The sequence below is a fragment of the Petromyzon marinus genome, unplaced genomic scaffold (assembly GCF_048934315.1).
Source record: "Petromyzon marinus isolate PM22_M1 ecotype Great Lakes invasive population unplaced genomic scaffold, UKy_Petmar_22M1.pri1.0 PM_G_Scaffold_44, whole genome shotgun sequence".
NCBI lineage: Eukaryota > Metazoa > Chordata > Hyperoartia > Petromyzontiformes > Petromyzontidae > Petromyzon > Petromyzon marinus.
Genome location: NW_027422996.1, coordinates 1,617,611 through 1,641,767, shown reverse-complemented (window position 1 = coordinate 1,641,767; position 24,157 = coordinate 1,617,611). Strand labels below are relative to the sequence as shown.

Sequence of the window (24,157 nt, the reverse complement as noted above, 5' to 3'; positions counted from 1 at the left end):
CGTTGGCGATGGAGGTTAAGCCCATCGGCTCGCCGTCAACTCGCCGCGCGCTCGCGCCGAAAGGCGAGCCGTGTCCGCGAAGAACCAACGCCGGCTGAAGCCGCGATCGGACCGCGGGAGTGGAACCCGTGGTCCTCGGTGGTCCCCCAGTCCCCGACGGAGCTCAGCCACTCGTGGACGCCCGCCCGAGGTACACGCAACAACCTCCTTCCCGACGTGCGACACGCGACTCCGTCACGATCGCGCCGCAGAAACCCCACCGTGGATTTCGTGGTGGTTTCCGTGCCGTTCCCGCCCACCCCCCCCCCCCCCCCCCAAACATTTTTATATCATTAGAACGTAAAACAACGTAAACAACGCATTATAATAATAATCTAATTATACGATGTGCATGGGCATCGTTGGGTATTCAAGAAAAGAACGAGGTTTTTGTAACGGATGCACCGGGGCTTCCCAAACTTGTCTCCGTTGTCTTGTGGCACTGGGCGGAGTCGGGATGCCCTCCGGATGTCTGCACTTTGACGCCGTTTGCAAAACCTTAAAGGGAAAAGAACCCCGCCACAAAGAACAAGGAATGAAGATCCGAAGGCCGGCGGTCCCTCCCCACCCACCGGCGGTCCCTCCCCACCACCCATCGGCAGTCCCTCCCCACCCTCCGCCGGTCTCTCCCCACCACCCACCGGCGGTCTCTCCCCACCCACCGGCGGTCTCTCCCCACCACCCACCGGCGGTCTCTCCCCACCCACCGGTGGTCCCTCCCCACCCACCGGCGGTCTCTCCCCACCACCCACCGGCGGTCTCTCCCCACCACCCACCGGCGGTCTCTCCCCACCACCCACCGGCGGTCCCTCCCCACCACCCATCGGCGGTCTCTCCCCGCCCACCGGCGGTCTCTCCCCACCACCCACCGGCGGTCTCTCCCCACCACCCACCGGCGGTCTCTCCCCACCACCCACCGGCGGTCTCTCCCCACCACCCACCGGCGGTCCCTCCCCACCACCCATCGGCGGTCCCTCCCCACCCACCGGCGGTCCCTCCCCACCCATCGGCGGTCCCTCCCCACCCACCGGCAGTCCCTCCCCACCCACCGGCGGTCCCTCCCCACCCACCGGCGGTCCCTCCCCACCCACCGGCGGTCTCTCCCCACCCACCGGCGGTCCCTCCCCACCCACCGGCGGTCTCTCCCCACCCTTTCTCATCGTCTTCATCGGCCAAACCTCCACTTCCTCCCCCTCTCCTGCCGGGAAAACAACAACAACATGATAATTGTTTTTTTTTACCCTTTTATCTGACAACAAAACTGACACCTTTTTTAACAAGGAGTCATGTTTACATTGACCACAATACCTGCGGTCGGAACGCAAACACAAAACAACAACTCTGATAATGTATGTGGCACTGTACTTGAAATTGATTGGTCCACACCCGAGACAGCTTTCTTTAGAGCCTCGTGCATACATTATCAGAGTTGTTGTTTTTTGGTTGCTTTCCGACCGCAGGTATTGTGGTCAATGTAAACATGACTCCTTGTAAAAAAGGTGTCAGTTTTGTTGCCAGATAAAAGGCTAAAAAAACAATTATCATATTTTGTTACTGGCAAATGAGGTTTCCAATGGAACAACAACAACAATTACCATCGTCATCGTTGCCTGTAGATGGTTGTTGCCTTCAATGCCGTTGCAAAGTACCTTCGTCTTAGAGAAATCAATGTCATGTGAGCCCACCGCATTAAAACAATGATTAGCACACGGCCGAGGTATTGGTCCTACCGTGTTTCAGATCTGACTTATGGTCACGAGAACGGTCCGAGACACGTCGCTTAGTTTCCCCAATGTAACGACAGCTTAGTTTGTAGACGCTGGGGTATTGCATGTCAGGGATCACATCCTTCACAGATGCGATCAGATCACGAATTTTACGTGCTGTGTTAATTCGAACCTGCATTTTGTGTTTGCTCATTGTTTTTTAATTATTTTTGGTGACCTCTTGCTATGGCAAGGTGATGTTTTTGAATTGGGTCCTCAGACGGTTATTTCCCAACGGTTGGGGTGATAGCTTTACGGATTGTGTAGTCTGAATATCCATTCATCTTGAGAGCTTGGTGTACGTGTTCAAGTTCACTGGCTCGGTGATGACGGTCGGAAATACATCCAGCTCCATAGTGTAGAGCTTTGATGAGGGAATTCTTCTGGGAAGGATGGTGGTGGGAGTCAGGTTTTAGATAAGCATCCGTATGGGTGGCTTTCCTGTAGACAGAGTGTCCCATTGAGCCATCTGGTCTCCTTTCGATTAAAACATCCAAGAAGGGTAGCTTGCCATCCTTTTCCACTTCCATTGTGAATTTGATGTCTGGGTGTATGGAGAGTTGATGCGGTTGAGGAATCTGTTCAGAGCTGGTCGGCCATGTGGCCAGATGACGAATTTGTCATCCACGTACCGCAAGGATGGACGTAGGGTGGATGCCTGGACGGCATCCGTCTCAAAGTTGTCCATGCAAAACATTGGCTAGGATTGGAGATAAGGGAGAACCCATTGGGGTACCTTCAACTTGTTTGCAGAATGTTCCATTCCAGGTGAAGTAAGTGTTGGTGAGGCAGTGTGTCACCAGGGCCGGTACATCAGCATTCAGCCCTTGTTGGACCAAATCTCCAATGCTTGCAATTGTGTCAGGCACAGGAACTTTGATAAACAAAGAGACTACATCAAATCTATCGCGGCGGTGGTGTTGGGAATGGTGATGGTGGAGCTGCTGGTGGTGGTGGTGGTGTTGGGAATGGTGATGGTGGAGCTGCTGGTGGTGGTGGTGGTGGGGGTGGTGGTGTTGGGAATGGTGATAGTGGAGCTGCTGGTGGTGGTGGCGGTGGCTACCTGCACTCGGCAGAGACGGCGTGACTCATCAGCAGGCACTCGGGAACCAGGATTGGGACGCTCCGTCGCTCCCTCGCTGGAGGAAAGAGAACGAGAAGATCACGCGCAGGGTGGGAAGATAAACTCAACAACGCACGGAACTCCTTTGACGCTTCCCGAAATACAACAGCAGCAGCAGCAAGCAGCATCGTCAGGTCTGTTGATGTTTCTGGTTGTTGTTGTCGTAGTTACCGGTGAAATGTCACCAGGTACTCGAATTGTAAAACGTTGTAGTGGATTTACTCTCCAACACACAACCAGTTAGTACTGAACTAGTATACTACACTATAGACTACACGATACACTACACTATATACTACACTATAGACTACACTATACACCACACTGTATACTACACTATAGACTACACTATAAACTAAACTATAGACTACACTATACACTACACTGTATACTACACTACGCTATAAACTACACTATAATTGTAAATGTTGTAGTGGGTTTACTCTCCAACACACAACCAGTTAGTGTTGAACTAGTATACTACATTATACACTACACTATACATTAAACTGTATACTACACTACACTATAAACTACACTATAATTGTAAATGTTGTAGTGGATTTACTCTCCAACACACATCCAGTTAGTAATGAATTAGTATACTACACTATAGACTACGCCATACACTACACTGTACAGTACACTATAGACTACACTATACACTGTATACTACACTACACTATAATTTGATTTGAAGCTTTCGTAACTGCAGGGATTACTCTTTGGTTTTTTCGATAAAGTCACGTATAAATAAGAAATAATGAAATAACATAATAGCGTACGACGTTTCGGTTGCAACACAAGCAAACATCATCAGGTACAGAAGAGCTAAATTTACAAGACAGGGGAGACACATAACCTCAGATGTATATACAAACACCCAAGTAGGGGGAACTGACACAGATACAACAGGGGACACAGAGAGAGAAGCATACCAGACAAACAGGGTTTAGCAAAATTTTTGGAAACCATATAAAGCAACACAGACAAATGTTGTGTGCTGCAGCGCCCTGCTTTGCTCCGTGCATGCCTCGTGCTGATTTTGTCCCATTGTCACTCAGCCTTGCCTTCTCTGCCTGTTTGGGGCGGCTTTGCTGTGTCCTTGTCTCTGTGCTGGCTCGCTCCACTTGGTTGTCTGTGTGTGTGTGTCTGTATTTTGAGTCCGGCAAAACAACCCCCTACCTCCTCGCGGTGCCGGACGGGCAACTCTGTCGTGGACAGTGCTGTGGGGGGAGATCCAATTTTGATTGGTTCCTCCCCTCATGGCATATGTTTCCACCACAGGGGCTAAACGGGGGCTCTGGACGGGTGCGAGGGGCTGGTAACCCCTCCACCTTCAATTAATTACCACGAAACCACGAATTAAACTGAAATATGTAACTAATAAGCTTGTGCCGGAGGCCCCGGGGGGCCAGGCGTCTATGACGTCTCCTGGCCAAACCCCAATTGGCGGAGCCAATACCTACCCTCGGGGCTACTCCAGAAACAACGAAAAGCCACTACGGGTGGCCATGTGGAATGTTCGAACGCTCACTGCAGAGGAGAGGCTGCCACTCCTCTGTCGGGAGCTGGACCGGTACCACCTGGATCTATGCGGCATTCAGGAGGTCCGGTGGACCGGCTCTGGCTCCTGCCACCATGAGGGGTGGACAGTCCTCTACTCGGGGCAGCAGACTGCCAAACAACAGGGTGTGGGTCTTCTTTTGAACAAAAGAATGAAGGGGGCGTGGGAGCGTGGCGGTGAGGTGTGGGAAGCTGTAAGCCCCAGGCTACTTTGGGCTCGCCTTCCCATCAACCGGAGGCGAGGAATGGTGGTCGTGGTTACTTATGCCCCCACCGAAGATGAACATCCGTGGAGGGATGCAGGCAAAGCCGATGAGTCAGATGCCTTCTATGACCTCCTGTCACAGGTGCTGGCTAAAGTGGCCCCTCGGGATAGAGTCATCATGTTGGGTGACTTCAATGCCCGAGTTGGTCATGATACTGGCACCTGGTCTGGAGTGATTGGAGGGCATGGGCCAGATCAGCTCAATAACAACGGTAGGAGGCTGCTAGATTTTTGTGCAGCCCATGGGCTTGTAATTACCAACATGCTGTTCGGGCATCGGCGCATCCATACAACATCATGGATGCATGCCGGGTCCAAGCAAGAACATCTGCTGGACTACATAGTGACGGACCAGCGAATGCGAGCCCATGTCCTTGACACCAGGACCTACCGTGGAGCTGATCTGCCCTCTGACCATCGACTAGTCATCTGTAAGATGCGCCTGCCATTCTTCCACTCCGGTGGTGGGTGTACACCCAGGACCCCATTCCAACATAAAGTGGCCTGGTCTCAGTTATCTGATGAAAGTTGCAAGCGAGAATTTCATCATCGCTTGCGGCTGGGATTGGCATCGTCCCCGACTCCTCCTGATGTCGAGGGTAAATGGGCGAGGTTTAGGACTGTGACTCATGCAGCTGCAATGGCTGCTTTGGGTACGCGGTCCAGACCTCCCCAGAGACCCTGGCTGACAGAGGAGGTGTTCAGGATGGTTGAGAAAAAGCGACAGGCCCACTGTCATCGGCTACAGAATCCCACGTCAGAGAATGAGGAGGCTTACCGCAGCCTTCGCTCGGAGGTTCGGAGAGCCGTGAGGCGCTGCAAGGATGGGTGGTGGTCGCGGGTTGCTGAGGAGATGGAGTCTGCCTCAGTGGCCCGTGATCACAAATCTCTATTTAACTCCATCAAAAAAGTAACCTGCAGCGCCACACCTATTACCATCATTAGGGGAAAAAACGGTGATCCAATCTCCGACCCCCAGGAACAGGTTCGCAGATTTGCTGAGCATTTCTGTGAGGTCCTGGGGGAGGGAAAATCCCTCAGCCAGGAAAACATCGTGGCACAAAGTGAGGATGACCCTGCTGAGGCTGCAGTGCCAGAAGAAGAAGAAGAGGGGGCTAAGCGGGCGCGGCACGGGCTAGAGAAGAGATGGAGTGATGTGGTACAGGAGGACGTGGAGCTGAGTGGACTTGCCGATGACTGGTACCAGCGGTGTCAAGATCGGCCTCTGTGGAGGAGGCTCGTGAAGGATGCTACTGGGCAGTTGGAGGCAGTCGCCCTCCAACAACAACGGAGGGCGGAGGAGCGACGCTCAGAACAACGAGCGGAGCGCCGGGTGGCTAAAGCACAGCAGGTTGGCACAGTAGGGGGCACAGGTGGTGCATCAGCCAGTCATCTCAGTCAGTCGACCCGTGGCACCTGGGTCTGCCCAGTGACCTCCTGCCAGCGGGCGTTCGACACTTCACGTGGCCTCACGGTGCACATAGCCTGGCACAAGCGTCGTGGTGACGTCACCGCCACTTAGTGGCGAATGGCGGTTGTTGTTGTATTTTGAGTTTCATACTTTACTTGCAATTTAGCAATCTTTTGAAATAGCGTGATCAACCGGACTATGCGTTAATTGTGTTTTGACCGACCGACTGTGTTGCTTTACATGGTTTCCAAAAATTTTGCTAAACCCTGTTTGTCTGGTATGCTTCTCTCTCTGTGTCCCCTGTTGTATCTGTGTTAGTTCCCCCTACTTGGGTGTCTGTGTATACATCTGAGGTTATGTGTCTCCCGTCTCGTAAATTTAGCTCTTCTGTACCTGATGATGGCTGCTTGTGTTGCAACCGAAACGTCGTACGCTATTATGTTATTTCATTATTTCTTATTTATATGTGACTTTACCGAAAAAAACAAAGAGTACACTATAATTGTAAATGTTGTAGTGGATTTACTCTCCAACACACAACCAGTTAGTGTTGAACTAGTATACTACTTTATACACTACACTATACATTAAACTGTATACTACGCTACACTATAAACTACACTATAATTGTAAATGTTGCAGTAGGTTTACGCTCCAACACACAACGAGTTAGTGTTGAACAAGTATACTACACTATACACTACACTATACATTACACTATAAACTACACTATAATTGTAAATGTTGTAGTGGGTTCACGCTCCAACACACAAACGGTATGTGATGAACTCGTATACTACACTATAGACTACACTATACACTACACTGTATACTACACTATAGACTACACTGCATACTACACTGTACACTACACTATACACTACACTGTACAGTACACTATAGACTACACGATAAACGAGTAACTACTTAGCACGTTTTGTTTATGTGACACAAACCTTACTAATTGGCTGTGTCAGGTGATGGCGGGTTTAACGACAGAGCATTTATATTTACACGATCTCACCCAAACAAACTCTACTATGGACAGGATCAAAATCTCGTGTTTAGAAAGACAGAGAGAGACGCAGACTTCAAATGTACAGCAGACATCAGGGTCAGACCCATGACCTCCTGCATACCGGGCGAGGTAGTTAACATCTCATAGCCACCGTGATGATGAGAGACACCACAAATTCAAAATACAGAACAGGTGGCGGGCTTCAGCGCACCTTGCAGACGAACGCGGCGACGACGGCAGCAGCCCCGGCCACCAAGCCCAGCGCTGTCAACGTCGCCACCGCCACCGCCTCCACCACCGCCGCCACCAGCCACGTCCCCTTCGTGGGCGAGGGGAGCGGCGCGGTCGCTGTGGGGTCGGAGGCGGCGTCGCCACTGCGCCGCCGCGGGGCTGACAGAGAACCGGGGCGGCGACGGAGAAGGGGCTCGGTGAGACCGGCACGCGGCGCCACCGGCTCAACGCGGCTTCGCGTTTTGTTCGTTCGCTGTTGTTGCTGCACCCGACCTGAGAGCCGCGCGGCTCGCAGGGCCGCGCCCGATAAAATGAAATGAAAAAAAAAACTTGAAACTTCGCCTGCGGCAAGGCAGGCAGGAGGATCAATCGCTAAAAAGTGGCACTGCCTGGACACGGCTCACCGGGGGGAGGGGGGGGGCATCTTCACCGTTATCACTCTAACCCCGCACGCTCTCTTCTAAGGGCGTCGACAACAACAACAACACGGCGCTTGTCGCCAGGCTCGGCGCACTTGAAGACTGGCGGTAGGTCACGGGGACAGACCCAGCAGCAGGCGCCGTGGGGTCGACCGATGTGCACCAGACGTGCGACGTTATCACGCAGGACGCTCAAGGGTATCAAAGGCGTAGCCTCGACAGACGGTTAGGTCAAGTGCCGCTAGCGAGCAGCGGCAATGGAAGCTGGCACGCCACACCAGGGTGGGTGTCCAGCACCACGCCTGCCCGGCTCGCCTTTGTCTCCCCAGCGGCGGTGTTTACAAACCGCACCGGGGAACTCGTTTCAGGCCGACGCCGGATCAAATCACCGTCACCGGCGTTGGCCGCGAACGGGAATTGAACTCGGGCCGCCAGATTCGTAGCAGCAGCAGCGTAGCGCTAACCGCCAACGCAGCTGCTCCCCGCTCGGGCCGTCGCACGGGATGACACCAGCTTCATCCCTCGGGCCCGCGTGAATCGTGCTACACGAGAATTCTCCCCTCGCGCGCACGCCACCGGTACACTGCAGGCAGGCCTCCCTCAGTGCTCGAGGTGCGGCCCCCTGGGAAAAGTGAGCGCTAAAGGAATCCTCGTTAAAGGGGGGCGGTGGGGGGAGTCATTATGCTAGCGTGTATAGATGCTAAACGCGATATCAGAATTTACAAATATAATTTATATTTCGATTTAAAGCTTTCGTGACTGCAAGGATTCATCTTCTTTGGTTCTTTCGGTAAAGTCACCACGTAGAATGAGAATTAAATATTATTGTGTTATTTTATTTTATCAATTTATTATTTTATTCTCAATCTGCGTGACTTTACCAAAAGAACCAAAGAAGATAATTTATATTATTATAATAATTGATCACAGGGACTCCCTACTTACGAATGTCCTACTAGGAACTTTCAGAGATACGAACAAACCGGGTACCCGTGTGTCCGGTCGCCTAATTTGGACCGAGAGTCCCAAGCTCAACAGACGGCGGCAGTGGCGTCTGCAACATCTTCAGGACGTGACGAATGGAAAGGGGTAAAAAAAGCAGCCTCTTCTTTTCGTCATCATCGTGAGACCGCCAAAAATGTTCCCGTAGATATATAAAACCAACCCACACTCTTTGGTTCTATTCGGTAAAGTCACGTAGGTAAAAATAAAATAGCAAAAAATCACGACGTTTCGACCGCAACGCGAGCGATCATCATCAGGTGTGAAAACCACAGCAAAAGACATTTGGAAAAAAAAGTGTCTAATGGCGGTAGTTTAGGCATTGTGAGCCAGATTGAGGCGTCGATATGGATTGGTGATGTAGAAAAGATGGTCCCGGCGTTGGTTTCAAGTTCACTGGCGGTGCCTTGTTTATTGGGGACGGATTATTTTAAGAGGATGCCCCTTTGGATTTTAATTGACCGGGGTTGGGTGGAGTTACCGTTGAGGTTTTTGGAGTCCCCTTCAAATCTAGAATAAAACCAACCCACACCCACCCACCCATCTTTTGCCAAGTGGCCTTTTGTGATCGGACGGTCCCCCCCCAAACGCCGCTCGCTCCGTTCACCTGCGACCGTCACGTTCAGCGTCGCCTCCCGTGCCACCGCAACGTCCTCCGCGTTGCACCGCCCGCAGACCACCATGCACCCAATCACGGGGCCGAGGCCCGCGGAGACGCGCCGGAGCCTCACGGAGCAGTCGCCCTTCGCCACGTCGCCCACGAGCGCGGCCACCCCGACGCCGACGACGTCGACGCCCGAGTTGTAGATCTGCGGACGAGAAAAAAGGAAAGGCCGCGATCCGGTGTTGCCGCCCGCCCGCCCGCCCGCCCGTCTCCGGCCCGTCTCTCCCGAGCGTCCCACAGCGGCTCCCGGCGACTCGCGCAGCGTTCCCAGACTCCGGTGCGGAGGAGGCGGCGAAGTTTCGCGATGCACGACTTTTTTATTTTGTTTGATTCCTGCAGCGTACGAATTCGGCCGCGATTTGATTGATGCCCGATTGGCTGTGGCCCCGCCGTCATCCGCTTAAGTGGGCGGAGCCTTCTGCTGGGCAGGGGCAGTAAAGTGTTATCATTCGGCATGCGCGTCTCGTCAGTGACATGTAAATATTCTTTGGGTCTTCCGGTAAAAGTCACGCAGATAGGTTCAAATAAAATGAACCTATCTACGTGACTTTGCCGAAAGAAGGGAAATAATAAAATAATAAAACATAATAACATTATTAGGTTTTATTTTTATAATTTTATTGTTTCCCTTCTACGTGGTGACTTTACCGAAAGAACCAAGAAGATGAATCCCTGCAGTCACGAAAACTTGAAATCGAAATTTTAGCGAAAGACCCAAAGAATATGAACTCGTGAAGTCACGAAAGCCTTAAGTCTAGTAATGTATAACTTATATTAGTGGTTTCTGGCATAGAGATCCACAGAAACTGGTTAAAGTTGTGGATTATCCGTGACTTTGAATTATCCACGGCCGTCTTCCCGATCTGTAAGTGCGGATAATCAAAGAGTCCACTTTATTTGTTTGGAACATCGCACGCTCTTTCCTTGTGCACGTGGGGCTTTATCCCTTGGGTGTGCCAGTTTCATTCAATAGGAAGCCGTTCAATTACGAAATTAGGCAAACTTCTTAAAACGAGATCCTTATTTAAAACAACAAAAAAGTGGCACTCGACGAGACGTTAGCTGGGTCGTTGAGTGACACCGTCACTCCTCCGGAGCAAAACAAACACGCGCAAATAACGCGCCGCCGGTTAAACAAAAACCGCGGCGTGTCAATGCCAGCGGCGACACGGACGGGGGAGTCAGGTCGTTCAAAGTTAGAGCCGGGATGAGGTCCGCCCATCACCTGGATGACGTCGCCAATGGGCGTGTTCTTCGAGTAGAACGCGGGCAACACGGACCACTTGACGATGACGTGATTCGGGTCGGTCGGCGGCGGTGAGAAAGAGCAGTTGATGGTCAAGCTCACCCCCTCCGTCGCGTCCAGCCTCTCCGGCAGGGAGAGCCGGAGCTTTGCTGCGAACGTTACATCTGCACGGGAAGAGAGGAGAAAGAGAGTTTAACACGTAGTAGGCTTTCGCGACCAATATTATTCACAATAAAGGTTGTTTTTGGGTTAGATCGCGTTATTTATAAATGTGTCGTAACCCTCCACCACCCGACACGGCCAATCAGCAAAAAAAAGTGTCACGTTGACAAAAGACAAATAGTTCACTACTTTAGCCCCACACCGGTGGTGTTGAAGAGTGAATCCACAACATTTACAGTTTGAGTATTATTAAATAATACATATTACAATTCCTTATAGGGGAAACACATGCTAATTAACGGATTACTAACGTAGCATATAATCACTAACACACATTACAACTAATTACTAATCTACAACTCATTACTAATCATAACCAATGGCTGATTACCAATCGATTATATAATTACAATTCCCCCCCTGCCTCTCATCACTGCACCTGATATGAGTTAAATGATGACGTCACCCTGCTGCTCTATTTAAGACCGGGAGCAAGCGAGGGCTTTACCATTCTGGCAAATTGCCCGATGATGCTGGATGTATTTACCAGCGAAACGTCGTACTCAAACTGTAAATGTGGATTCACTCTTTAACACACCGGTGGGCTAAAGTAGTGAATTATTTGTCTTTTGTCAACGTGACACTTTTTTTTGCTGATTGGCCGTGTCGGGTGGTGGAGGGTTACGACACATTTATAAATAACGCGATCTAACCCAAAAACCTTTATTATGAATAATATTGGTCGCGAAAGCCTACGTGTTAAACTAATCAAAGAGGAGTTGTGTTAAGATGTTCCAACACCAAATAGACACCTTTTGCAGGGAACCAAGTCTGAAAATGACCACACATACGGTACGTGTGGTGACCATGCAAACAACCTCTGATAATATATGCAGTGCTTTAATAATAATAACGTAACTATATTCTTGGTTCTTTCGGTAAAGTCAAGTAGAAGGGAAACAATAAAATAATAAATACATTGCTTGCCGTGGTTTTTCACACCTGATGATGATTGCTTGTGTTGCAGTCTAAACATCGTGATAATTTTATTGTTTTATATATATATTATTATTTTATTGTTTCCCTTCTACGTGGTGACTTTACCGAAAGAAGCAAGAATATGAATCCCTGCAGTCACGAAAGCTTTAAATAAAAAAAGTAACGTGACTATAATCTTATATGCATTGTCTTTGAGAAACCGATTGGTCTACACCAGAGACAGCCTTGTTCTTAATGGCCTAGCCTCACCATTGTCAGACCAGGGAACGCCAACAACAGTACAAAGACAATGCGCTATTTCTAGATTTGAAGATTTCGTGACTGCAAGGATTCATACTCTTTGGTTTTTTCGGGAAAGTCACGTGGGTAAAAAAAAATCAATAAAATAAATGAAAACAACTAAATTAAATCATTTAATTTAATTAAATCATTTAATTTAGTTGTTTAATTCAGCTGTTATCATTTAGATTCTAGATTTTTTTTTTACCTACGTGACTTTACCGAAAAAACCAAAGAGTACAATGCACTATATATATTTTTTTTATCAGACCATGTCTGTTTGCATGTTCACCACAAGTACGTGTAGCTGATGCAGTAATTGATTCCTTGACAAAGTTATCTATTTGGTATTTGAACATAATAACATGTTTTCTTGGTCATTTCGGTAAAGTCACATAGAAGGGAATTTTATTGTTTTATATTGTTATTATTTTATTGTTTCCCTTCTACATGGTGACTTTACCGAAAGAACCAAGAATATGAATCCCTGCAGTCCCGAAAGCTTTAAATCAAAATATAATAACATCTGTTTTCTTGGTCAAAAGGGTCAAATCTATTCTTATATTTAATACTTTGATACTGGTGAAAAGGTATCCCATGATAGAGCTGCTCACCCCGAGCTATGAATGCTCCGATACGTGTGGCATTCTCCTGTAGCTCGCCATTGCTCAAGCGCAGGCCCTGGGCTGTTTATTTGTTCAATGCACAGAACACTGGCGATTCCAGCCACCCTATTAGCCTCTCCAAATGATGAACTCTGCTGATAACAGCGATGTCGGAAACCTGCTGCCACAACTACGGATTATACGATGGCGGTGCTGACGCGTCTACGGATGACGACGACGATGACGACGCTAGACAAGACGATGCCGAACAACGGCGTCAATGACGATTACCGTCACGGTGACGCTTGCTGGATGCTGCCGCTGCGGTTTCTTGTTCGTGTTATTGTTTCGTTGCGGTTGCAACCCGATTCAAGAGCCGCATGGCTCACAGGGCTCTAACCAATAAGCGAACTGGACTGGTCGGTGTTCACGGTGGTTGTTACCTCGGACCGCGACGGAGGCCAGAAGGAGCACCGCTAGACACCGCGGCAACATGGCGTGGCCGGCGCGTTCTTGCTGCCGCTGGTGTAGCTGGTACACCACCACCGTCCCCTTCTCCTCCCGCCGTGAACCCTATGTATGTTGCGTATTAAAACACAATGCATTTCACACCATTAGATTATTGATTAAGACAATGCACACACCACTACAATGACATTATACAATACAAATAAGTTAACATCTCTAACCTGCAATAAGTCGATCAGACACCATCCTTCCACCGCGCTTCATATTTTAGACCTTAATAATTCACAGTATTTTATAGCATTGAAATGGACGTTCACATTCAGCTCTGAGGCGGCGACCATTGGTTCTTGTACCTCGTCAACAACACCAGCGTTATCGACTGTTACATCACAGCAACATCGCACTCTCCTCACCAAAACGCATTTACAGTGGACGACCGCTTTGGAATACGTTGAATTTGGTCCACGTCGTGTATTTGACGAGAGAAAAAATGTCTTGGGATACGTCTTGCTTGGGGTACGATGCGCTTGCTGCAACTTGTATGGGTCGGGATGAGTCACCGCGTAGAGTAGAGCCCGTTCACGACTTAAACAAAGCGCCGCTCCTCAGTCTGCCTGTCCAGTAGATCTCGTTCAGTGCGCAACCCTTTTGCTACAACTCTCCGTGAATTTCCACGTGGTGTTTTTTGTCATTTTAACGTTAATTTTTTTTGTCAATTCATTCAAGAAGGTTAGTGAGGAAAGCCAAGCTGCGAAGAAAATGGCGAGGATCACTGTCGACGTGAAATAAGAGATCGTAGAAAAAAGTATGACAGCGGCGTGCGCGTCACTGATCTTGCGGTGGCATCGCGTATATGCCGAGAGCAACAATTTAGACGATGGTGAAGAAAACATAACGAAGCCATCGAATCAGCTAACGTTGCAAAAGGGGGTGAAATTTATATCAAACACAAAGATCACGGACATCAGAGCAAGTAGAAACATTGTCTTCTTTGGTTCTTTCGGTAAAGTCACGTAGAATGAGAATAAAATAACAAATTGATAAAATAAAATAAAATAACACAATAATATTCTCACGACGTTTCGGCCACAACACAAGCGGCCTTCATCAGGTGAAGGGACGAGACTGTCTGGTAGGACAGCGCTGGAGTGAAAGAGCCACGTTCAGATCACGGCCTTTAAGCTGTGTGAGAGGAACAAAGCGCCTTGACAAAGGAATTAGCATATAATTTAGCATTGAAATGGCTGAATGATTAGCTTGTGACTGGTCACAGAAATAGCATACACATCCGCAGAGGCACCCCTTGACAATGGAATTAGCATAGAATTTAGCATTGAAATAGCTAAGTTAAAGCATACACATCCGCAGAGGCACCCCTTGACAATAGAATTAGCATAGAATTTAGCATTGAAATAGCTGAGTGATTAGCTTGTAACTGCTCACAGAAATAGCTACGTTAAAGTCAGACCATACACATTCACCGAGGCACTTAGTACAAATCAAACAGGAGAATTTAGCATTGAAATAACTAGGCGAATTTAGCATTGAAATAACTGAGTGATTAGCTAGTGACTGGTCACAGAAATGACTATGTTGAAGTCAAGGCCTACACATCTGAGCTATTCACATTACTATATAGTGAACCAATAAACAACTAAAACATAAATTACCTAAATGTTATCAATAAACTCTATATTCTCCAATCAGCTAAGCTACCAACAATAAGTCGTTATATATCACAATGCTATATGGCGAAAAAATGGGTGGATTCTTACCCTCAACTTTAGCACCACGGATAGCTACGGGCCCCGTTCAGACGGACGAGTTCGTCCATGGTCGGAACAGAGGAGGGGGAGAGAGACAGCTGCGAGGCCCTAGTATACTCCATGTTGTAAAACCATACCATTAACCGTGGTGTGACAGGTATTAAGAGGCAATGCTGGCGAAAGAGCTGCGGTCTGAAGGTCATCGTAAAAATACAATTAATAAGAACAGAAATGATTTAAAACATCTTTCCAGTGGTTACTAAGCCAGAATCCATCTTCTCGGTTGAAATTGTCTCTGTGCTTGTATATGTGAATGGCCTCATGAACGAATCTCTCATGGTAGCCGGTTGGTTTGCAAAGAACCTCCGTCTTGGAGAAGTCAATGTCATGTGAGCCCACTGAATTATAACAGTGATCTGCCACGGCAGAGGAGTTCGTCCTACCGTGTTTCAAGTCTGCTTTATGTTCGCGGATGCGGTCCGAGATATGTCTTTTGGTTTCTCCAATGTAGCTACTACCACAGAGGCACTTTAGTTTGTAAACGCCCGGGTACTGTATGTCTGGAACAGCATCTTTTACAGATGGAACTGAATCACGGATTTTATGTACTGTGTTGAATCGGACCTGGATCTTGTGTTTATTCAGGATTTTGGAGATCTTTTTTAGTGACCCCTGCAATGTAGGGTAAGGTGATGGTTTTGAGTGGCTCCACAAGAGGATCCTTCTTCATGACTGGAGTGATGGCTTTGCGGATTGTGTAGCCGGAGTAGCCATTAGCCCTGAGAGCCTGGTGTACGTGCTTGAGTTCACTGATAATGTGTTCCTGGTCGGAAATGCATTGGGCTCTATGGCATAGAGTCTTGATGAGGGAGTTCTTCTGGGATGGATGGTGGTGGGAATCCGGTTTCAAGTAAGCATCTGTATGGGTAGCTTTCCTGTAGACAGAGTGGCTCATTGAACCATCATGTCTCCTTTTAATTAAGACATCCAAAAAGGGTAGTTTGCCATCTTTTTCGACCTCCATGGTAAATCTGATGGCTGGGTGTATGGAATTGATGTGGTCGCGGAATTGGTCTAGAGCAGGCTGGCCATGTGGCCAGATGACAAAGGTGTCATCAACGTACCTCTTCCATAAGGTCGGGCGTAGAGTGGCAGTCTGGATGGCGTCAGTTTCAAATTTTTCCATGAATACGTTGGCTACAACCGGAGATAGGAGGGAGCCCATTGGGGTGCCCTCAGTTTGTTTGTAGAAAGTTCCATTCCAGGTGAAGTATGTGTTGGTTAAGCAATGTCTCACCAGGGGGGGTACATCAGTATGCAGTCCTTGATGAACCAGGTCTTCAATGATAGCGATGGTGTCAGGTACCGGGACTTTGGTGAACAAGGACACCACATCAAAACTGACAAGCAGGTCGTTTGGGGACAGGGAAATGCCTTTGATTGTCGATACCAGGTGAGTAGAATTTAGTACCGCAGAGGTGGTTTTTCCAGTGAAAGGTCGCAGTATATCAGCAAGAAAACGTGCCAGTTTGTAGGTGGGGGAGTTGATAGTAGAGACGATGGGACGAAGGGGTGTATCTTCTTTGTGTATCTTTGGAAGCCCATATAATCTTGGTGGTCTGGCAGCAGAGGGTTTCAACGAGAACTGTTTGATCTCATCAATTAATGCTGTTGAATCAGAGATGATTTTGTTCGTTTTGGTGACCAGGCTGTTGGTGGGATCTCTTTTTATTTTTGTATAGCTGCCATCGTCGAGTAGTTCTTGAATTTTGTTGTTATATTCTGTTTTGTCCATGATGACAGTGGCATTGCCTTTGTCGGCTGAGAGGACGACAATATCATCCCTCTTTTTTAATTGAGATAATTCAAAACGTTCGTCTTTGCTGATGTTGCTGGGTGGCAACTTAGCGTTTTTGAGGGTTGCAGCGATTTCAGATCTTGCTACGCTGCAGAGATGTGACTCAAGCCCTTGAGTGCAACGTCGACATGGGCAATGATATCATTAACCGGTAAGTGTCTCGGTGTGACAGCAAAGTTTAGACCTTTAGCTAAAACGGATTTCAGACCATCTGAAATTATTATTGTGTTATTTTATTTTATCAATTTATTATTTTATTCTCATTCTATGTGACTTTACCGAAAGAACCAAAGAAGATGAATCATTGCAGTCACGAAAGCTTTAAATCGAAATTTAACCGCCTCTACGGGGAGGGATTCCACACATCCTTAAGATCATTCAAAAGACTCCGGGATAAGAAGGCTCAACTAAATTTTGATTTAAAGCTTTCGTGACTGCAGTAATTCATATTCTTAGTTTTTTCGGTAAAGTCACGTTGAAGAGAAACAACAAAATAACAAAATATATATAAAACAATAAAAAATTCTCACGACGTTTCGACCATAACTCAAACGGTCATCATCAGGTGTGTCGGTTTGCATAAATTTATTTTGAAAACGGCATATTTATTTATTTATATAAAATAACGTTTGCGTCACGCGCAACGATTGGCTGTTTGCCAGGACTAGTCCATCTATTTTTTGAAAAGAGGAGGGGGGAGACGAAATTTGTTTTTATGTATGCTGTCTGAAAGCCACTGTAAGCGTGAACAATCAATCAAGAACTGAAATGATTTATCAAATCTTTCCAATGATTGCTAAGATAGAATCCATCTTCTCGGTTGAAATTGTCTCTGTGTTTGTATATGTGGATAGCCTCATGAACGAATCTCTCATGGAAGCCAGATGGCTTACAAAGAACCTCCGTCTTGGAAAAGTCAATGGCATGTGAGCCTACTGAATTAGAACAATGATCTGCTACGGCCGAGGTGTTGGTCCTACCGTGTTTAAGGTCTGCTTTATGTTCACGAATGCGGTCCGAGATATGGCGTTTGGTTTCTCCAATGTAACTACTACCACAGAGGCAACTTAGTTTGTAGACACCAGGGTATTGTATGTCCGGAATCACATCTTTTACAGACGGAACCAGATCACGGATTTTATGTAATGTGTTGAAACGGACCTGGATCTTGTGTTTATTCAAGATTTTGGAGATCTTTTTTGTGATCCCAGCAATGTAGGGTAAAGTGATGGTTTTGAAAGGCTCCTCAAGAGGGTTCTTCTTCATGGTTTGAGTGATAGCTTGCGGATTGTATAGTCGGAGCAACCATTAGCCCTAAGAGCTTGGTGTACGTGCTTGAGTTCACTGCTTATGTGTTCCTGGTTGGATATGCATTGGGCTCTATGATACAGAGTCTTGATGAGAGAATTCTTCTGTGATGGATGGTGGTGGGAATCCGGTTTCAGATAAGCATCCGTATGGGTAGCTTTCCTGTAGACAGAGTGGCAAGATACCTTTTTTACAGGAAAGCTACCCATACGGATGCTTATCTGAAACCGGATTCCCACCACCATCCATCACAGAAGAATTCTCTCATCAAGACTCTGTATCATAGAGCCCAATGCATATCCGACCAGGAACACATAAGCAGTGAACTCAAGCACGTACATTGGAGAAACCAAACGCCATATCTCGGACCGCATTCGTGAACATAAAGCAGACCTTAAACACGGTAGGACCAACACCTCGGCCGTAGCAGATCATTGTTCTAATTCAGTAGGCTCACATGCCATTGACTTTTCCAAGACGGAGGTTCTTTGTAAGCCATCTGGCTTCCATGAGAGATTCGTTCATGAGGCTATCCACATATACAAACACAGAGACAATTTCAACCGAGAAGATGGATTCTATCTTAGCAATCATTGGAAAGATTTGATAAATCATTTCAGTTCTTGATTGATTGTTCACGCTTACAGTGGCTTTCAGACAGCATACATAAAAACAAATTTCGTCTCCCCCCTCCTCTTTTCAAAAAATAGATGGACTAGTCCTGGCAAACAGCCAATCGTTGCGCGTGACGCAAACGTTATTTTTATATAAATAAATAAATATGCCGTTTTCAAAATAAATTTATGCAAACCGACACACCTGATGATGACCGTTTGAGTTATGGTCGAAACGTCGTGAGAATTTTTTATTGTTTTATATATATTTTGTTATTTTGTTGTTTCTCTTCAACGTGACTTTACCGAAAAAACTAAGAATAAGGCTCAACTAATCGAGTCTCTCACCTTTCTGAAGAGATGCCGCGACTCTAAGGTAATACCAACCGCATTTACACTAACCTCTGCTGTTGCAACTTCTCTCAATGCAAAACGAATTCTAGCTAGAACTAGCTTCGCTCTTATCTGGGAAAAAATCAGACTTACATGCACCGAACTCGATCAGTTAGACAAGACACTCTACAAATCACACTTAAAATTGACAGCAACAATGTCTACATCGGATTGGGAACATGTAGACAATATGACTACCTCTTCGGCTGCCACTATGTCGAACAAATGTAGGGACAATTTGATTTCCAAATTCAATCACCTCTCCAGCAAAAAATCGGATCCACACACCGAAAAGATAGACGTCAACAAAGTCGTAATTAATCGCAGTAACAGTTCCATTTCTGATGGTCTGAAATCCGTTTTAGCTAAAGGTCTAAACTTTGCTGTCACACCGAGACACTTACCGGTTAATGATATCATTGCCCATGTCGACGTTGCACTCAAGGGCTTGAGTCACATCTCTGCAGACGTAGCAAGATCTGAAATCGCTGCAACCCTCAAAAACGCTAAGTTGCCACCCAGCAACATCAGCAAAGACGAACGTTTTGAATTATCTCAATTAAAAAAGAGGGATGATATTGTCGTCCTCTCAGCCGACAAAGGCAATGCCACTGTCATCATGGACAAAACAGAATATAACAACAAAATTCAAGAACTACTCGACGATGGCAGCTATACAAAAATAAAAAGAGATCCCACCAACAGCCTGGTCACCAAAACGAACAAAATCATCTCTGATTCAACAGCATTAATTGATGAGATCAAACAGTTCTCGTTGAAACCCTCTGCTGCCAGACCACCAAGATTATATGGCCTTCCAAAGATACACAAAGAAGATACACCCCTTCGTCCCATCGTCTCTACTATCAACTCCCCCACCTACAAACTGGCACGTTTTCTTGCTGATATACTGCGACCTTTCACTGGAAAAACCACCTCTGCGGTACTAAATTCTACTCACCTGGTATCGACAATCAAAGGCATTTCCCTGTCCCCAAACGACCTGCTTGTCAGTTTTGATGTGGTGTCCTTGTTCACCAAAGTCCCGGTACCTGACACCATCGCTATCATTGAAGACCTGGTTCATCAAGGACTGCATACTGATGTACCCCCCCTGGTGAGACATTGCTTAACCAACACATACTTCACCTGGAATGGAACTTTCTACAAACAAACTGAGGGCACCCCAATGGGCTCCCCCCTATCTCCGGTTGTAGCCAACGTATTCATGGAAAAATTTGAAACTGACGCCATCCAGACTGCCACTCTACGCCCGACCTTATGGAAGAGGTACGTTGATGACACCTTTGTCATCTGGCCACATGGCCAGCCTGCTCTAGACCAATTCCGCAACCACATCAATTCCATACACCCAGCCATCAGATTTACCATGGAGGTCGAAAAAGATGGCAAACTACCCTTTTTGGATGTCTTAATTAAAAGGAGACATGATGGTTCAATGAGCCACTCTGTCTACAGGAAAGCTACCCATACAGATGCTTACTTGAAACCGGATTCCCACCACCATCCATCCCAGAAGAACTCCCTCATCAAGACTCTATACCATAGAGCCCAATGCATTTCCGACCAGGAACACATTACCAGTGAACTCAAGCAGGTACACCAGGCTCTCAGGGCTAATGGCTACTCCGACTACACAATCCGCAAAGCCATCACTCCAGTCATGAAGAAGGATCCTCTTGTGGAGCCACTCAAAACTATTACCTTACCCTACATTGCAGGGGTCACTAAAAAAGATCTCCAAAATCCTGAATAAACACAAGATCCAGGTCCGATTCAACACAGTACATAAAATCCGTGATTTAGTTCCATCTGTAAAAGATGCTGTTCCAGACATACAGTACCCGGGCGTTTACAAACTAAAGTGCCTCTGTGGTAGTAGCTACATTGGAGAAACCAAAAGACATATCTCGGACCGCATCCGCGAACATAAAGCAGACTTGAAACACGGTAGGACGAACTCCTCTGCCGTGGCAGATCACTGTTATAATTCAGTGGGCTCACATGACATTGACTTCTCCAAGACAGAGGTTCTTTGCAAACCAACCGGCTACCATGAGAGATTCGTTCATGAGGCCATTCACATATACAAGCACAGAGACAATTTCAACCGAGAAGATGGATTCTGGCTTAGTAACCACTGGAAAGATGTTTTAAATCATTTCTGTTCTTAATTAATTGTATTTTTACGATGACCTTCAGACCGCAGCTCTTTCGCCAGCATTGCCTCTTAATACCTCTCACACCACGGTTAATGGTATGGTTTTACAACATGGAGTATACTAGGGCCTCGCAGCTGTCTCTCTCCCCCTCCTCTGTTCCGACCATGGACGAACTCGTCCGTCTGAACGGGGCCCGTAGCTATCCGTGGTGCTAAAGTTGAGGCTTAAAGGCCGTGATCTGAACGTGGCTCTTTCACTCCAGCGCTGTCCTACCAGACAGTCTCGTCCCTTCACCTGATGAAGGCCGCTTGTGTTGTGGCCGAAACGTCGTGAGAATATTATTGTGTTATTTTATTTTATCAATTTATTATTTTATTCTTATTCTACGTGACTTTACCGAAAGAACCAAAGAAGATGAATCATTGCAGTCACGAAAGCTTTAAATCGAAATATTTGTCTTTGTTGTGTGTATGAGATGCATGTGTGTGTGTATATGGGAAGCGGTAGTGCAGCGGTGAGCGTGCTGCACTACGAACCTGGCGACCTGAGTGATTCCCACTCACGGCCAACACCAGCGACGATGATCTGAACCAGTCCTGGGCTTCCCCTGGGTCGACTCAGTTTAAAACCTAGTAGGCTTTTGCGACCAATATCATCCATAATAAAGGGACCTTTTTTTGGGTTAGATTGCGTAAATATAAATGTGTCGTTAAACCCGCCACCACCTGACACAGCCAATTAGTAAGGTTTGTCACGTAAACAAAACGTGCCAATTAGTTACTGCTTCAGCACACTGGTTGTGTATTGGATAGTAAACCCAGAACATTTACCATTAGAGTATGACGTTTCACTGATTATTACAACCAGCTTCATCAGGCGATTTGCCATAATTGTGAAGAAGTATTCCTGTTTCCGTCTTTGAAGTCAACTCAGCCTTAAATGAGTACTTGGTGCAGGGTGTGAACATCGCCACTTGGGAGACAAATGCGGCCAGGCGTGGTGTTTGGCCACCCACCCCATCGTGTGCTGGGCCGGCCTTCATAGGTGTTGGCTCCCAGTGATTGCCCCGAGTCTGTTAAGGCTATACGGGGGTCTTTGTCTTTGTGTGTATGAGATGCATGCGAGTGTGTGTGTATGAGATGTGTGTGTGTATGAGATGTGTGTGTGTGTGTATGAGATGTGTGTGTATATGAGATGCATGTGTATATGAGATGCGTGTGTGTGTATGAGATGCATGTGTGTGTATGAGATGCGTGGGTGTGTATGAGATGTGTGTGTGTATGAGATGTGTGTGTGTGTATGAGATGCGTGTGTGTATGAGATGCGTGTGTGTGTGTATGAGATGTGTGTGTATGAGATGCACTGCTGTATAATAATGTACTACTCACTACTGAGTACACAGACAGTCCCCACTGTGTTCACAGCTACCACCCCAATGCACGCATAAACTCAACTCAGTCATTAAAAATGTTAAGTTATGTTTAGCAAACAATAGTCATTGCAACGTTATACTTGAATCTAATAACAAGTTTAAGGCACTGCTGTATAATAATGTACTTGTCACTACTAACCACACAGTACCCACTGTGTTCACAGCTACCACCCCAACGCACACATAAACTCAACACACACTCACACAGTGCGCTAACCACTGCACCGCCGCTCCCCACACACACACAGTGCGCTAACCACTGCACCACCGCTCCCCACACACACACAGTGCGCTAACCACTGCACCACCGCTCCCCACGTCCACCACAACCTGGCACCCGATGATGTATCGATCGGCTCGGCTTACCGTGGCTGCTGCGCCAAGTCACCTGCAGAGAAAATCGATTCAAATTTCGATTAACTATTCTCGCGCCGATTCCTAATGGGATAACATTAGGAATCGATTATAATAGAATTACGGATGTATGAGTCGATTTCAATTGGGACAACATGGGAACCGATTTATTTGTGGCTTAGGCTAATAAAATCGATTTGCATTGGGATAACATGGGAATCAACAGTGGTCTAAAATGAACCTTCATTAATCGATTCCTACTGTGTAGACGTGGGAATCGACCACGTTAGACGATCACGTGTGTGGGCGTGGTCTCTCAACGTCAATCAACCAGGTAGGGCGTTGACTGGTGGAGAGTTTGGGATCTGATTGATTGATTGATTGCTTCTGTGGACAGGTGTCTTTTATACAGGTAACGAGCTGAGATTAGGAGCACTCCCTCTAAGAGTGTGCTCCTAATCTCAGCTCGTTACCTGTATAAAAGACACCTGGGAGCCAGAAATCTTTCTGATTGAGAGGGAGTCAAATACTTATTTCCCTCATTAAAATGCAAATCAATTTATAGCATTTTTGACATGCATTTTTCTGGATTTTGTTGTTGTTATTCTATCTCTCACTGTTCAAATAAACCTACCATTAAAATTATATTTCTTAAAATTATATTTCTTAAAATTATATTTCTTAAAATTATATTTCTTTGTCAGTGGGCAAACGTACAAAATCAGCAGGGGATCAAATACTTTTTTTCCCTCACTGTAAACCCCAATGATCCGATCGAAATGAGGGATTTTGATCGGATCATTGGGGGGCCACGTGTCACCACCACCCCCCCCCCCCCCAAACAGTCATGAGCAGCACCTCCCCACACGCCCTGCCACCGAGAAAAATGTTTCACGTACGAGTGAAACTGATATTTTCATTCTCAGCTGGAATTTAGCCAAATGCAATACGCTTGAGAAACCTGGTTTAAAATCACAAGCAAGTTG

General features: G+C 46.9%; 1 protein-coding gene across 2 annotated transcripts; it reads right to left on the bottom strand.

Annotated features, from left to right (window-relative positions):
• Positions 1-314: 314 nt before the first annotated feature.
• Positions 315-23,251, bottom strand: LOC142917288 (uncharacterized). 2 transcript variants are annotated; one of them, XM_076061922.1, is made up of 7 exons: positions 23,184-23,251; positions 13,239-13,368; positions 10,730-10,914; positions 9,448-9,649; positions 2,869-2,944; positions 1,173-1,237; positions 315-537 (listed from the first exon to the last, which is right to left on the bottom strand). In XM_076061922.1, the coding sequence occupies exons 2-7, from the start codon at positions 13,288-13,290 to the stop codon at positions 410-412; spliced, it is 708 nt and encodes a 235-aa protein (XP_075918037.1). In that variant the 5' UTR covers positions 13,291-13,368; positions 23,184-23,251; the 3' UTR covers positions 315-409. The 2 variants fall into 2 exon arrangements, with proteins under 2 accessions (XP_075918037.1, XP_075918038.1); XM_076061923.1 differs by lacking the exon at positions 315-537 and adding an exon at positions 7,400-7,578.
• Positions 23,252-24,157: the final 906 nt, after the last annotated feature.